Source organism: Fundulus heteroclitus, chromosome 10 (genome assembly GCF_011125445.2).
Source record: "Fundulus heteroclitus isolate FHET01 chromosome 10, MU-UCD_Fhet_4.1, whole genome shotgun sequence".
Classification (NCBI taxonomy): Eukaryota; Metazoa; Chordata; class Actinopteri; order Cyprinodontiformes; family Fundulidae; genus Fundulus; species Fundulus heteroclitus.
The window spans coordinates 10,280,203-10,297,530 of record NC_046370.1 but is presented as its reverse complement, the minus strand read 5'-3'; the positions used below and the strand labels follow the sequence as shown (position 1 = coordinate 10,297,530).

At 38.5% G+C, this 17,328-nt stretch overlaps 1 protein-coding gene across 3 annotated transcripts in view; it reads right to left on the bottom strand.

Annotated features, from left to right (window-relative positions):
* The window catches only part of LOC105928261 (melanopsin-A), a 45,725-nt gene extending 30,861 nt beyond the window's left edge, over positions 1-14,864 (bottom strand). For all 3 annotated transcript variants that reach the window (XM_012865432.3, XM_036141981.1, XM_036141982.1), the window contains exons 1-3: positions 14,595-14,864; positions 1,826-1,962; positions 1,592-1,725 (exon numbers count right to left, since the gene is read on the bottom strand). In XM_012865432.3, the coding sequence (XP_012720886.2) occupies positions 1,592-1,725; positions 1,826-1,962; positions 14,595-14,714 (391 nt within the window). In that variant the 5' untranslated portion in view covers positions 14,715-14,864. The remainder of the gene's footprint in view (positions 1-1,591; positions 1,726-1,825; positions 1,963-14,594) is intronic.
* Positions 14,865-17,328: the final 2,464 nt, after the last annotated feature.

Genomic DNA, 17,328 nt, shown 5'->3' with positions numbered 1-17,328 from the left:
TTCATAGACATTTTCTATCAAAATGGTTTCCATGGTTAACCAAGTCTGACGCTAGAGCGAGTTATCAACTGGTGTTTTATCCTTACTCAGATTTCTTTTCGATGTTTGTGGAGGATCACTGTACAGATAGGCATTTAACAACTCAAATTGTATTACTAATTGCAGTGTCCTTTTTTATAGAGGCACTAATATCACAAATATGGAAATGCCATTTATGGATTCAGACAAAAATGTCACCTACTTAGTCTCCATGATGGGTAAAATCCAAATAAAAAGCATGAGGGTAGGTCATTTGTGGTAAAATTGTAATTTCGATTTTCTGTGATGATCTCAGCACTGGTGCTGGTCTAATCCATAACTCAGCACACCTGCCCAACTCCACCCTGCCTGCAAACATCCCTCACTGGTTCCCCCTGTTCTCACCAGCATAAAACCTGCTGTCAGACCAGCCACCAGTGGCAGATTGTCTCAAGCCACCCAGTAAAACTTTCCAGCGTTTCTGATTCTGCCTGCCTGCCTGACTGCCTGTCTGTTACCCGACCTGTTCTGTCTTATCGTTACCGAGCCTCCCTGACCCTATCTTGATTTTGGTTGACCTTCCAGACCTGTGCGGCCTGCCTGTATACCCAACCCTGTCTGCCTGTGAGTACCAGAACCTGCCTAATCCTTGTGAAATCTCTGAGCCCGCCAGTTATTGGACCTGGACCGGACCTGGACCTTCCTCTCACATCTTCCTGTCTGTATTCCTGTCCAGCCTCTCTCACACTTGTCCGTCGTCACCAGCTGATCACTAACCTGTTGTCTCTGCCGCAGGGGATTTTCAGTCCGAGAGCGAGCAGCGCGCTCCTAGTGCCTGCGCTTGTTTACCTTTTATTAAACTTTGTTGAAACGTCATTGACCTGTCGTGGTTTGAATCTTGGGTCCAGTTCCTGTACGTTATATTTTCCGTGTAAAAAGTTTAGGATGTAATTTTTTAGCAATATCGCTCACCCTAATGCGGGCATGTTTTAAACACTATAAAATGTCATATGTTGAATTTCAGTTCAATGTGGTGATCTTCCAAAGTTGTAGCACAAAATATAATTGGGTAAAATAATACATTGTGTATAGGTCCCTCTTAAAAGTAAAATTTGTCACATGCTTTAATATATATATATATATATATATATATATATATATATATATATATATATATTCTAAAATAAAATTTGTGCAGCATCTCAATTTTTGTACATTTATTCCATAGGGGGAAAGATCTACACAACTCCTTTGTTAAGGAGTTGTTAGAACCCCAAATATTCCTCTAAAAATCTAACTAAGGCATTGTTTTAAGATACTACTGCTCGCTAATCTCTAATTATAAGTTTATCTGTAATAATTAATTTTATTGACTTGAGGTCATCACTCAATTTTATTCTCTTCATAGATGCTCATCTGAGGGGGTTGCCAACAATTTTACAGGTGGTCGTTTGTGTAAAACCTTCAATCTGAATATTTGCCCAAATGAAAATTGTGGTTGATGGTTGGAGATTTCTTAATTTTTCACAGTGACATCATGCTACGGCGTTTTAGCATTTTGAGCAGACTTCACCTTTCTTTCCGAAGATCCAGTGTTTATGCATGCTGGTGATGAAGAAGATGGGCGACTGGGTGATACACATGAGGAAGTCTGTAATTGCCAAGTTGATGATGAAGATGTTGGAAGGCGTCCGCAGACTCCGACTCCTGTGTACACACGGATACACACACACAAAGAGGTAAGCTTACAGTTTTAACGATTCTTTTATTGCAGGATATTCATCAAGGAAGATAAAGCCTCAAATACCTGCTGAAAGCGTATATAACCAGGAAGTTTCCCAGCATGCCTGTGATGCCGACAGCCAGGATGACAACACCGATGGTGTAGTGGGCGTGGTCAGGTACGTTTACCGTTGGAAAGGCATGGCCTGGGATGATGGCGCCCTGGTTTCAGACAAACAGGAAACCAGGTTTGGCTTATTCATTCAAGTGAAATATAAAAATGATGGTGAATCACAAAATGATAACAATATATGTAAAAAGAGAAAAATAATTTTCCTTTAATTTAAAGGCCAGTGAAGAGCAGAGCACCGCTTTTTTTTTTTTTTTTTTTGTATTCGCTGTTCATGAAACTACGTCATTCTGCCCTCTGTCCCTTCCCTGCTCAACGTTCATTTTGAGGGTAAACATGAAGGATTTTTTTCTGTATGTTGGTAGAGATTTGTGGCGCGTCTCTGAGGTAAGACCGGAGTCGTTGCCTGACGTTGACTGGGTGCTACTTCAGCATCAGCAGAATTTACAGACACTAATGAAGTTTGTGTTTGGAATAAAAAAAGGCAGTACAACATTTCAGGATTTTCCCCTCGAAACAATCAAGCAAACCAAAATAAGATGTTTTCTGCAGATGATTATTAAAATAGGCCTAACCCCTTCATATCTATATGGTGAGGGTGAGCATTTTCTCAATGTGGCTCAAAAAGCCCCGTTAGGAAACTCGTTTTTGAGATATCTATAGTTTTCTAAACTTGACATTTATGTTCATTTATATTTATTTTGTGGTTAAAAAAACTGTTAAAGGAACTTAACCAAATGGCATTACACAATCAAGCAAATGTCACTGTATTGTATTATAATTTGGATTGACGTGGATTGTATTTTACTGGACCTGTTCAAATGATTATACTGGTATTAATCACATTGATTTGATTCTTTACTTCTTTATAGTGGGAAATGAAGAGGACGTGTTTGTCTGATACTAGGCTTTAAGATGACATTTGCTGGGATTTGGTGCTGAACAATCGAATTGAATGCCACTGCTTCGTATGTTTTCAGTTTTATTGTGTTGTTAACATGATTATACGTTTTGAGGTAACAGAAAAAAAGTAATTATTTCTGTTATTGTGGCATCTTATTTTCTTAGTTCTTGTGATTAAAATCCTAAATCATCTGTAATGACGACAAGCTTCCCAAAAAAATTGTTGATGCTTTTTGCACATTTTCCGTTCGTTTCTCCAATTTCTTCCATTTTACTCCTCAGGAACACTGCAGTGAACAGACGGCCTAAATAACAGTTCAGTGCTTCCAATAAGTTCAGGTATCTGTGCAAACAGTTTTTGCCTCTAACCTGTAGAAATTGCATTTGTTATAATAATATTGAGAAGAATGGTTTGAGATGAAATTCAAAAACAGTAATGGCCCAAAAAACAGATTTCTTTCAGTCCTGTGACAGAAACTTTCTCCCCGTCGAGTCGCTGCACCTGCAGGCTCACAACTTTTGTCCTTTACGCATTCCCTGCATGCCGGCTCTTCCTTTTGTCTCTCGGTGAGCGTGTTTCAGGCAGATGCTCAGCCACCCACACATCCAGTCACACTCAGCGCACATCATCACCAAGACTACCTCAGCTGAGCCCAGTGTGTTTAACAGCGACAGACTCGCACACAGGGGTCAGGGATTTTTTCCTGGTTAATCTTGGACGTGGCAGCGTTTATATCTGTGACTTTGACATCTGTTTCAACAGTCCTACTTTTGTCGGCTTTTACTGTCACACAGCTAAAAAAAAAAAGGGGGGGGGGGTGTTTAGAGGCAGATTATGTAAACAAGAAAGTAAAAAGGTCACTGGGACGAAACGATCATCTGGTTTCTGTACGTGGAATTTAAACAGCTTTGGGTCGAGTCTCCTTCCTCACATCCACTCGTCCTGCTTGATCTCTTGATCTTCTGGTGTTCCAGATGATTTCTAAGCTTTCCTCACATTCTTTCCACTGAAATCTCTCACTCCTTCTCTTCTGCCTCTGCTTCCTCTCCTGTCGCCTGTCTGCGAGCTCCAGCAGCTCAGGACCGGATTAGTGCCGATCACACGGCAGACAAGGCAGAAAGTGGGAAATTTTCTCTCTGTTTTCTGTAGGATTTATAGAAAATAGTGGGCGGTATTATCTATCTCTGTTTCTCTGGGTATATATTTTTTTTTATCTCTTGTAATTTGAATATAAATGGTCTGATGGCTGTAACGCACAATAATATAAAAACAGACAAAATCAAACAAATAAGATAAGAAAGACGGTGAAGATTAGATATTGACAAAAGCTTGAGAGAAAATGTGATTTGAAAATAAACAAATATCAGGACACAGGTATGCATAAAAGCATGTCTTATAGAGGAATACACACAGGACAGATTTAAAATACAGGTATGCCTAAAAAAAGTGTAATATTTTTATTTTATCGTGATTCATCACACATAGAGTAAAATATTTCTAGCTTTTATTTCTTGTACTTCAGATTATTATGGCTTACAGGTAAATAAAACCCAAAACTCTGTGTCTCAGAAAACTAGAATATCACATTACACCAAACAAAACGGGACGTTTAAAGCACAAATGTGAGGCTTCTACAAGTACGTCCATTTCCATGCACTGAAAACCTGGCTGGGCCTTTACTTGCATGAATTACTGCATCAGTGCGCGGTGGCATGGAGGCGATCACCCTGTGGCGCTGCGTAGGTGTAATAGAAGCCCAGGTTGCTTTGATGGTTGGGTCTGGTGTCTCTCATCTTCCTCTTGACAACAGCATAGAGATTTTCTATGGGGTTCAGATCAGGGGAGTTTGCTGGCTAATCAAGAACAGCAACACCACGGGTCATTGAACCAGCTTCAAGCAATGTGGATTCTGTACCTCTTCACTCTGCATTCAGACTCTGGGAACTTGATTTCTTAATTAAATGCAGAAATTACTTTCATCTGAAAGCTGGACTTTTGACCATTGAGCAGCAGGGCAGGTTCTCAAAGCAGCAGTTCTCCCCATGGCTGATGCAGACTTTCCCACCGCACTTCTTCCTTCCACTAAATTTTAGTTAGTGTGCTTGGATACAGAACTCTGTGAACAGCCAGCTCACTCAGAAAGGATGTTTTTCCTCCCTGTGGAGGGTGTCGATGATTGTCTTCTGAACATCTTTCCTGTCGGCAGTCTTCCCCATCATTGTGTCGCCTACTGAGCCAGAGTGAAGAGACCGTTTAAAGGCTCAGGAAGCCTTTGCAGGTGTTTTTTTTAGTTGATTGGCTGATCAGGGTTTCCAACATTTTACTTTTTCAGAGTATTCTAATTTTCTGAGACACAGAATTTTTGGGTTTTCATTATCTGTAAACCATAGTAATCCAAAAATTAAAAGTAGCAATGGCTTGGAATATATCACTATATGTGTAATTAATTATTCTAGATAATATCTGAGTTTCACTTTCTGAGATGAGTGGCTAAAAATGTTGCACTTTTAAGCAACATTTCGCATTTTAGTTACTATGAATTTGTCTGTATGATTCTCTATATAAACTAGATCTGCTTGTCTTCTTAAGTGTCTTGAATTCAGTTTTGATAAAACACAGTGAGCTGACACCAGAAGATGACATGAAACCCGAAATCATCACTGACTGTGGATGATTTACTCCAGACTTCCAGAAACGCCGATTCTGAAGCTTTTCGCTCTTCCTCCAGACCCTGTGACATTGATTTCTAAATAAAATGCAAATTTTACTTACATCTGAAAAGAGGAATTTGGACCACTGAGCTAAAGTCCGGTCCTCCTTTCCGTTTGCTCAAATAAGAAACTTCTGTAACTCTCTGTAAATGGTTGAGGAATTGCTCAATGCAAGCTCTCACTCCAGCCCTGAGGGAGGCTAAGAGGGTCAACGTTCAACGATGTTAAGAGCAAGCTAAAAATACATCCTTTAAGAAAGGCTTTTGTTCAGAGTTCATTAATCATGTCTAATTCTTTTTATGTTTTTATTTTGATTTGTTTCTGAAATTGTAAGTCAGTTTTATTTTTGTGTGGTTCTATTGTCCACCCACCCATCCATCAATCTATCCATCCACCCATCCATTATCTTTACCCACTTATCCGTGCAGGCACGTGGGGGGTTCTAGTACAATCTCCCGCACTCATTGGGTAAATGGCAGCGGCAACACGGGACAAACAACCGTTTATGCACACACTTGCAGCTGAAGCCAATTTAAAGAGACCAATTAACCTTGGAGTCATGTCTATGGACGGTGGGAGGAAGTCCCTGAAAGAGAACCCAAGCAGACGCAGAGTGAAACTACATTTTCATTTTCAAAACTATAGATTTTTTTTATATTGTTCTACAGATGGACAGAAATGCGTGTGCGGTGTGTCTTACAAATATAATTGCGTTTCTGTTCTACTTTCATGCAATAATTTTCATTTGTCTAATACTGTAATTATTAGCATCCAATTTACTCTGTTTGGCAGTTTTTGTGTGATGGCTGCCTGCAAGCGTGTTCCTTTTGTTTTAAATTCTGTAAAGCACTTAGTCTTACATTTACATTTGCTTTGTATGCAACGCACTCCAGAAGTAAAATCTGACTGAGTGATTGATTCACAAACGCTAAATCACTGAGCGGGGGGGAGCCAGGGATCACTGTGTGACAACTATCTATTAGTTTGCGTCTTTCTTTTGTACATGTTTGCTTTAATTCTCTGTTCAAACTGATTTAAATGTCACAAATGCTTCGGCTCTGTTTGGAATAAATAGTGCACCCATACTTTTCAAAGTCAGAGGTCTTCATTTTACGTAGCCACAAATAAAAAAAAAGTGCACTCTTATTAAAAAAGGATGTTAGAAATGATTGGATCTTTACAGGGACTGGGATTACTTAAATCTAACCTCTAGTTAGATTTCGATAATCACACATTACACATAATTATTTAAGTTATTTGTGAGCGAGGCTCCCGTCAGCAAATGTGTATGTAGTTCCTAATAAAGCCACTAGAGGTCGCTTAAACTGGTGTTCTCAGTCTAGCTGCTTGTTTCAATTGGGAGGACAGAGTCATGGGGAAGTATGCAGACATTGGGTTCAGTGGAGGGCTCAAAGGTTGGTGGTTCGAAGCTCAGTCTGCCGCTGGTCCCTGAGCAAGACCCTTGACCATAGATCGCTCCCTGTGCGTCTCTCAGTGTTGCTGCACGCTGCTCCCTAAGGGATGGCTTAAACGCACAGACACATTTCCTCTTTGTGTGACTACAAAGGGAAACATTTATTTTTATTAAAATATAATAGAAATGTCCATGATTGTCCTTTAGTGGGGAAATTCAAGTGTGCCGATAGCATTACTGGATGTAAAATAAAATGTCTGATAAATGCTTTGTTTTAACTTCATGTTTGCAGATTGAGGTAAAGCACCTCCGGCTCTCTTTCACTCAAACGGAGAGCCCTGTTCTGTCAATTATTTAATTCTTTAAAAACATTAAAGAGAAAACGGTCGTGTTATTCTGGATATATGTTACAGGCAACCCAGCAGTTTCGCTCCAGTTTCTACCCAGCTTTATGTCCTCTCCCAGTATTAATCTCCCATTTTCCTCTCTTGCTCAGAGTCTCCTTTGGGCTGATGAATACTGTATAAGCTGCCCTCTCGACGACCACAGAACCAGCCACTCCTTGAGAGCAAAGCCTCAATAAGCCAACCTGTATGCCAGGAAAAGGGACTGTGGTCTACAACAGAAATAAACTGTTTCATTAACAAACTAACAGACCAGTATAATTTATGGGCCAATCACAGAATAAATAGGCAGAAACAACCCGTAAACTCCATATCTTTCTCTTTCTAAATTCAGAATTCATGATGGTTAACCAGCATTTTGTGCACGGCCCATCAGAGCTATTCATATTATTTCTACACCGACAACTAAATTGACAGCATAGGTGAATTAAAGCATGTGTTGAGGGGTAATTGATGGGTCCTAACCCAGTGGTTCTAACTCTCCCTTGTGCTCATGAGACAGATAATGACCAAACAAAAAAGGTCATGGATGCAAGCGGATGAAATTAGCTTCCTCTGTAGCGGCGCTGGGCTCAGACCGAGAGACAAGCTGAAGCACCAAGTCATCCTGGGCAAGCTTGGAGTGGAGCCACTGCTCTCTCAAACTAAAGACGTTTTCTGGACCCTCCTGCAGGTTTCCTGGGCTCAGTCTGCAGGACCTGGGAGACCCAGGGCAGGTTCGGAAAAGCTTTAGGATTCCCCATCACTGTTTGCTGGAAATGGGGCTGTCTGGGTTTCATCCTGGACCTTTATTTTTGATCTTTTGCTCGTTTGCTATCTGTATAGACAAATGGATAATTGCATTTCTGAAGATCTATTCAGCCCCAGCCCCAGATATGTAATAAACGTAAAACATTTTGTAGGTTCAAGTTAAGTATGAAGTCTCTATTACTTTCTTTAGCATTGATATGTTGGCTGTATGCCACAAATCCATTTTCTACTCCCACTTTATATATGCAGGGTTACTGGGGTGTCTGCTCCTGTCAGCATGGGGAAAACGGTGAGATACAGACACGCGAGACAAAATATACATGCACACACTCAGACCACTGGGCAATTAAGACCGGCTAAGTAACATAATTAAATTGTGGGAGGAAGTCGGAATACCTAGAGAAAACCCAGGGACACATATGAAGAGCATGCAAACGCTTTGCTGAAAGGCTCTGGCTGGGATTCAGACCTTGGACTTCAACAGTCTCCACTGTCGTACAAACCAGAAAAGCAGAACCTGCCTATATAGGGAAGGCCTGGCACTTGCACTGTATGACCTCAATCATCGAATTTTTTATCACAACTTTATTTACAAATATATATTATACAACCATAGACAGTGCTCGAGTTAAGATTGTTAAATTCTTCACATAAAGCTTTAAGCTTTAGAGTTAGTGCAAAGTTTTAAAGAGTCCAAAAAGCAACTCAGACAAGTCCTGAAAACAGTAACGTTAGGCTTTTGTTTTGCAAATTTGCAAACATGTATGTGGAGTTTAGCTAACACAATAAGAATGTTAATGACATATTTTGCCCCAGATGTTTTAACACTAGAAACACCAAATAAAACATGTTTAATATCCAGTGTAACAAAGATATCCCATTTGCTGTTAATGAAAATATGAAGGTCACACCAAAAGGTTTTACACATAGTGCATTCCCAGAAAAGGTGGGTTAATGTTTCGTTTTCAAGATGACATCTGTAAGGACAATTCCCGAACCTTATTTGACAAAAAAAGAAATTTCTTGGCAACAGCCATGTTTCTTCACAATCTATATCAGAATCCAGATTTCTCCAGAATCAGTCATTGAAAATGAAGCAGGCAGCGTTGTACAGCGTTGTCTAGCACACTGTCTATTTCCCCTGCATTGTTTACATTGTTACATTGTTTTACATTGTTTACATTTCTATTGTTTACATAAATCGCTGCTGCATCTTTACCTTTATCCTGAAAATTAGTGCAATTTACTGTGATTTTTCAAGCTGTATGCAAACGAAATTTCGTTCTGTATGCACTTTGTGCATACAAAATGACAAATAAAGCTGTCTAAAGTCAAGTCTAAAGTCTAAAAGTCTAAATGCATGTTTTTTTAATTTTTCAAAGGACATATCGCCTACTAGTGGCGTGACAGGGAAGTGTTTATCCCGTGTTTAATGTATAATTGTTGCGTGCACGCAAGGCTTAAAACACAGGCTTGCACGTTATCTTTAATACTAATTTAATTTATCTACATGAAACAGCTTTATCTATTACCAATAATTTAATTTGAGATGTATAAATGCAACCTAACCAAAGATTTTACCTCATAAAATTTGTAGAATCTGGTTAACATCTGTTTGTGTTAAATGTCGGAATTAATATAAAAGAAAGCGCTTTTATCTTTAACAACCATTATTGTGCTTTTAACTCGTGCAGGTTGACACTATCAAAACATATTACAGAGAATCTATACGCAGTGTACCTAACATTACCGGGACAATTATTCTTTGTATAGACCAAGGGTGTCCAAAGTGTGAACAGGGGACCACCTGTGGCCCTAAATGATGTAGTGTGACCTCCTAGTGACAATTGTAGGGTTAGAGCGCCCTTATTTATCTTTTACCATTACATTTTCACAGCCAAATAAGATGTTCTAATAACACACACAAAACAATGTACACAACAAATGATCACTCACTCATTAACTAGGGTTCTGCACTTGTCTTGATTTTGTTGTAAACTGAACCCAAAACATGCAGCAACTTTTCAGAAGAGGAAAATTGGCCAAAAATCTGAAAACTGAATGCCTGATAATTATCATGTTTCAGATCTACAATGATTTGTGGATCCCTTTACTACAAAAGTCAGACTTTTGTGTTGTTGTTTTGATCAAATCTTCCATGTTTAGTATATTGTTGAGCTGCAAAAAAGTTACAAAAATTTTATTTTTCTGTTTTACTTGATTGAAAAACAGCCACAACAGTTTTTTTTGGTGTTGCACAATGGATTTAAACTTCCTTCTTGTAGAATGTTTGGACACCACTGGTATAAACTATGATGTTTCAGAGTGGACAACAATTATATCTGGATTCACTGGCTTGCTCTTTCAGCTTCTTTCAGCCTTTCAACATGATATAGATTGTAGATCCGACTCAAGTCCAAGACCTCGAGTTGTTCTGTTCAAACTTCTGTTAGCAGACGTGGTAAACCAATAAATGCTCAAAAACATAATAGTACAGTGTAGTTCAACCTGGTGATTGAGCATAATAATCAACAAATCTCTCTGGTTTCCTGATTCCAGAGTCTGAGATAAATTTAGATTTTAAAAACCTTGTTTACCAGGTCAAACCCTCCATTTGCTCCATGATTCAAAGTACAATAGCAAAAGGAACAATGACTAAAGTATGCTCTAACATGAAAAAAACCCCACATGTACTTGTCTCAAAACAGGCTGCAGTGACAGCATTGATGAAACCAACTGTGTGTCTTTACAACTGCTACATCTACCGCAGATTATTCTTATCTGATCTTTGTCTGGGCTCCTGCATTGCAAAGGCAAATGCATTTTGTTTTTTACACTTTGGGTGCACACTGCTGGCTGCACAGTTGGTAGCATTGCTGTCCTGCAGCAAGAAGGTCCTCGTTTCAACTTCAGCTTCCTCCCACAGTCCAAAAACAAGACAGATCCCCCAGAAATATAAATACACCCCCAGTCTCAGACATGTCGGAGACATTGAACTGATTCTTAGCATCAGTTCAATAACATATTGACTTCAGGGTATATGTTGAATTTACAGGTCTGAATAGTGCACTTCCATATATAAATGTTTCAGGTTTAACGGTGTTTTTCTTATCCGCCAATCAGGCATAAAATTAAGACCAATAAAATGGGGAAGTGAATGACACTTGCTACCTCTTCATCATGGCACTTATTAGTGAGTGGGGTACATTAGGCACCAAGTATCCTCAAAGGTAATTTGTTAAAGGGAGGACAAATGGGAATTCATAAAGGTTTAAGTGAGTTTGAAAGGAGCAGAGTTGTGATAGCTAAAATAGTGAGTCAGAGCTTCTCCCAAACTACAATATTTATGGGGTTCTCCCAGTCTGCTGTGGTTATTATGAAAGGTGTCTCAAAAAAGAACAGGGTTGAATAGACTACAGACTTAAAGGTTAATTGATGCAAATGGGGATTGAAGGCTGGCCTGTTTGGTCGGATGCAACAGGATAAGGGAATGCCACTCAAACTGCTGAAGGCGTTAATGCTGGTTCAGATGGAAAAGTTTGAGACTACACAATGCACCACATTTTGCTGTGCATGTGACGCAAATCACTTAGGATAACCCTGCTGTCCCCTCTGCTCCACCTAAAAGCACCAATAATGGGAGTCTGAGACTTAAACCAGGGAAGAATGGAAAAGGTGGACTTGCTGTCTTAATAATAATAATAATAATAATAATAATAATAATAAGTATTATTATTATTATTATTATTATTATTATTATTATTATTATGTCAGGAGGAAACACACAGAGGGAAAAGCATGATATGTCAAGCAGATGGAGGCCGTGCAGTGCTTTGATTTTCTGTAGGAAAACACCATATCAGACCGGTGGTCATAATGTTGTGCTTGATTGGTGTATGTTATAAATTGACAATTTTATCAAACAAGATCTTTCCAAATTCAGCCTAAACAAAGATGTTAAAACTAAAGAATCATTTGCCTGCTGCATCTATGGCTCCATATCAGTTTCCCTTTTTAGATCTCCAGGTTGTTATTATGTAAATTTTGTCCCTTCTTATTTCTATTTCTTGCCCGCAAACAAAATATTTCGTACCAATGAACTTAAACCATTGTGTATGGGTTTACTTTTATTTGTAGCCAAGTATTTTCATGAAATATTGCAATTAATAGTGATGAAAATGGTGTCAAAAGTCTCACATCTATGCCTTAATGAAATTGCATAATTGTTTTCTGAATGCTTTGCATTACAGTCTGTTTCAAACTATTTGGGTTGTGATCCCCATTTGAACCTATTAACTCTCATGAAATGTCAGGGATTAAAATGTTGATTCAATCCAAAATGAGCTCCAGTTATTAAATTTTACCTATTGGTGTCATTATTTGTTTACAGCGAAATCTGAAAAATCAAAAAAAGTCAGATCGTCGGCTGGCAAAGAGCTTTAAAATGTCATCTTGGTTATTATATGTGGAAAAAAATCTGGCACAAAGAAAGATTGTGACTCAAGTTTTGAACTGAGTCTCAAGTTGCACTTAAATCTCAAAAACAAAATCTTCAGATTTGACTTAAAATTTCTGATCTGAGACTCTAGCCTTATAAACGGGGGTTAGGGGACTAGGGTTAGCAGTGAAACCAAGCTGGTAACAGTGCAAAAATGGAACTATAAGTAAAATTTTCTTGAAATGAGTGTATTTGTCCTTGATTTGGCCAAATAAGTTTAAATGATCTGCCAGTGAAAGAAATGTTTGCACTTAAAATAAGAACAACTCATCTCCATTATCTTATTTCAAGTGCACATTATCTAATTATCTTATTTTAGAGGTCAAAATACTCATTCCATTAGCAGATAATCTCATTTACCTGCTCAAATCAAGGACAAATACACTCATTTCAAGAAATTCTTACCTACTTTTAGTTGCCTTTTTTCAAGTGAAGAAGGTGACAGAGTGCAGCTCTGACAGGCGAGGTTTGCATATATTTTACTCTGAATGGCTCATACTTGAATAACTGCCTTCCACATCCTCGCTGTTATGATAGCTGCACAATTTCAAACACATTATAGAAATAATGGCGCTACCTGTTCTGTTTATTCAGATGTTTGACGTTTTGTGCCATTTAATCACTATAATGTACCTCGCTCACTGTGTTTGAGATTAGAACATGTTCAATGCTCACATTTTTCAACAGAGCTTTGTGTAAGAACAGGGTTTATTAATAATATTAAATATCATCTGAATCAAATGAAGAAAAAAATCTGTGTGCCTTGGTATAGAGTGATATTTACAATCTAAACAAATTGATTAAAAGGTGCTTACTAAATCATTAGAAAAACAAACAAAATCTCTGTTTGATTTATTAAGAAATTATTCATTAACATGTTTTTTTTTTCTTTGAACATAAATTCAATTCACGCAATGTGGAACCTTACATCTTGATTTTGATGCCAAAAAGATATCTGTTGATTAAAATAAAAACAAATATATATCAAAACATAGTTTTGAAATGATTATGTATTAAATAGCCTCTAAGGAAAACCAGTACATGTTTGAATACAGCATTGGAGTCTTGTTGGCAGACTAGAAGGGATGCACTTGATGGGAAAATGTGCAATTTACTGGTTCTAGTCTTGAGACGTGACTAGAGCAAAATTACTTGTGAACATTTGGGTTAAAACAAAAACTGTAAAGGCAGCAGTTGCTGAACCGTCAACTTACCAACCGCATTAAAACAACAATGTAGATTTTCTCATTCAGCCATTAGTTCCACCTTTCACCTTCATGTTTATTTAAATGAAGGTGGAGTTGTGCTTTCTATCTATCTTCAATAGCATTTTCTTCCTCTGGGAAGAGGCTTCAGAAATTACAAACAACCAATAGGTTATCATTTTTACAGCAGAGAGAACAACTACAGGTAATTGTAAACTCAGAAGGACTCTTAGATTTGACTTTTTGTCCACCAATTCCATTTGGGGGGAAAAAATGCTGCTGCTTCTGTTAAATGCTATGCTGAAAAAAATGCGACCAACATTTACCATAGTGGAGTATATTTGGATAATGCCTTAATTGAGGCACACGGGGAGACAAAAAAAAGACGCTCTTTGGGAGCGTCAGTCACGCCTAACTGCATGAGCGCATGTTTCCCCCCCCACTAGACAAGGAAACACCCGCACTCCTGCCTCCATTCACGTGTGGTTATGAATGAAAGGAGACCCAGGGAAAGATGCTGTCAATCATTCATGTATCCATTCATCCACTCCTGGACAGTTGACACCTCAGTCTTCCCACGGTTAATTTCAAGTTATAATAATCTGATGACAATGTTGACATGAGGACATTAAAATAAACGAAACGTTATACCGGATTATGGGGAATAATATCAAAAACCAGCATTTTATCTCGTTTCCTCCAGCTGTGTTGAATCGGATTTGGCAGCTGTTGGATCACATGCGCATTGCCGAAGCGCACACAGCTCTCCAGTCACGCAGAAAGCTGTTGCGTTAAAAAAAAAAAAAAAAAAAAATCGCAAACAGAGGCGGACACTTACAACTGGAGCCACCGACGGCTCGATGAGCCGGTGCCGGTCGATGGAGCTGATATTCCACGGTGCGCTGTTGGTCGGATCCGGCGTCGGAACCACCGGTTCGATCTGGAGCCTCGAATCCATCAGCTTGACCGAACGGCGCAGAAATGCTGAGCGTGCAAGAGAAGTTTATGTGAAACGTTCTTGAGCCTGTCTGAAGAGGTTTAAGAGTCCGAGCGGCCGGTCATCCTCTCCACCCTGCTCCTACATCCTCCTCGTAGAAAGTGTAGTAGAACAGCTGTGCAGCGGTGGGAAACTCTCTCTCTCTCTCTCTCTCTCTCTCTCTCTCATCCAATCCCTGCTCCGGGGAAACCTCTGACTGTGTTAGTGGGTCTAACTATGCATAGATGACACCTTTGTTCTGTTTAAATGGTTCCCTGAAGAAGTCAAGAAGTCGTTTTTTCTTCTTTCTGACACCTCCCATTCTCCCAATTTTACAACCCATTCTGACCAATTTACAGTAGGCTCAAACCACATACCTTCATGAACAGGATAATGGTGATGGGAAATTGTGAAACTGAAGACAAGTTTTCTACAATAAGAATCTGAAAAGTATGCAGCGCCTGCGGGTTTGTTTGTGAATGTGAGCGAGCAAACCACATCATGAAGACAAAGAAACATGCCTTACAGCAGGGGTGTCCAAACTTTTCGGTACATGGGCCAAAATTCTCAATTCAAAGGAACTCGAGGGCCAAAAAATGAACACAATTTTTTTTTAAACCAAATCAATCATATTAATTTTTCACCTGCTCTATAAAATATGCTAATTGTAGATCCAAAATAAAAAAAAGGGTTTTACTCATTTGTTGTATTCTTCCAGTTTGGAAATTATTTTGAATAATTTAATTTAACAATAATAAACTGAACTCTTTTTGGTCTAGTAATATAAGAACAGTATTTGGGTCAGTTGTTCTTTGAAAACATTTGCTCTAATTAGCCAATTTTAATAATTGAATTCAATGCAGATTATAATGCACCAAAGTGTAAATTTGAGTAATTAAATATCATTGGATAGATGTTACTATGAAATTAAAGAGAATGTCAAATGTGTGTTTATTAAAAGACGAATACTTTGTGTTATACTTAACATTTTCAATTGTAGGATTTTAACTTTTCTGCAATAATTTTGCCCTAATTAAAAACTAAAATCTTCCATCTTCATCAGCCACTTGAAATGCAGTTGAGGGGCCACACAGAATCAGTACAGGGGCCACAAATGGCCCCCGGGCCGCACATGCCTGCCTTACAGGTAGAGCAGGGGTCTGCAACCTGCGGCTCTGGAGCCACAAATGGTTCTTTGGACCTTCAAAAATGGCTCCTTATACCTTTGGCTAAAAGTGATAAAGACCCAACTAATGTTTTTAAATGCAGATATAACAACAAAGGCGGGTTTGAGCAGTTTTACAAGTTCTTCATGGAACATTTAGCAGTAAAAATGAATTCTTCTTGACGTTAGATTTAAAACTATGTTCTGTCTGTCTGTTTTGTTTCGTTTTCAGATTTTCCTCAAATATGAATATTCATAGAAAACAACGTATCCATCCTCTTTTTGCAAAAGTATTTGGTTTTTGTTCCTAAACAGCAGTGCAACAACAGATTGAGCCACCCGAATTGACAAAAACTCCTGGATAGGTGTCGAAACGTTCTCAGAAAGAACTGAACGAAAGTCCGGTTGCCTCCGATTTAAGCCTGTTTGCTGCTGCGATAACCCGGAAAACTGAGAATTTGCACAGGCAGACTCATAACGACAGTGAGAATTCGGAGGTTTTAGGTGCATCTGCAGTGAAAGGTCACAGCCTAAGAAATGGATTTTATTGGAAGGATTAAAGTTTTTATTTTAGGCTTGATTTACCCAGATTTCGAGAGGATGTGCATCTAATATCCTAATCCCATGCTACGACAGACAAAAAGAGGGATGAGGGGAGGATGAGTGAGAGTTGGAAAAGGGATAAAGGACTGAAGGAGGTATTAAGAGAATTGCAGAGATTGTTTCCATGTTGTCTAATGATTGTGTCTTTCTAACAATGAGCTAACAGTTTAAGTTGGAGCAGATTCCTGTGCAGCTAAATGAAATGGCAAATGGAGCAGGGGAATTTCTCTCTCAGAAAACTTAGTTTCAGTGCAGTTTCAGTTCATTCTAAACACCTCTCATAATTTTATGCAGTTTAGTGATTCTATTCATTCTTAAAACTTTTAAAGTGTTATTGATAAATAGTTCTTCAGATGTTCTGAGGGTTTTTCAAGCCCCCCCCCCATTCTTAGACCAGTAGCCACCTGACCTTTGTCCCAAGACTGTTATGTGTTTGTTAAGCATCTTAACTGTGACCTATAAATAATTCATGCAAATAATTGCTACTCAACCAAAGGGGTGAACCGTTGTTACATCAACACATCAGAACAGACCTCTTGCAAATAACTACTTTTAAATTTTTATCCTTTGGACACTTTGTTTCAAGCAGCCTCTAAGGAATAGACAACTCTTTTGCTAAATCAATAAAGAAAAAAAGAAGAAGAAGATATCTTGGTACCAGCAAGATTTTTTTTTGCTGTTTTATGACCAAAGTTAAAACACTGAGAATAAAGTGGAAATAATATCTTAAATAAATATAATTGGGATATAATGCTCAATATACTACTGATATAATACTGACAATCTACAATTTAACAAGATAACCTTGTGAAATTTGGTGTTGTGTTG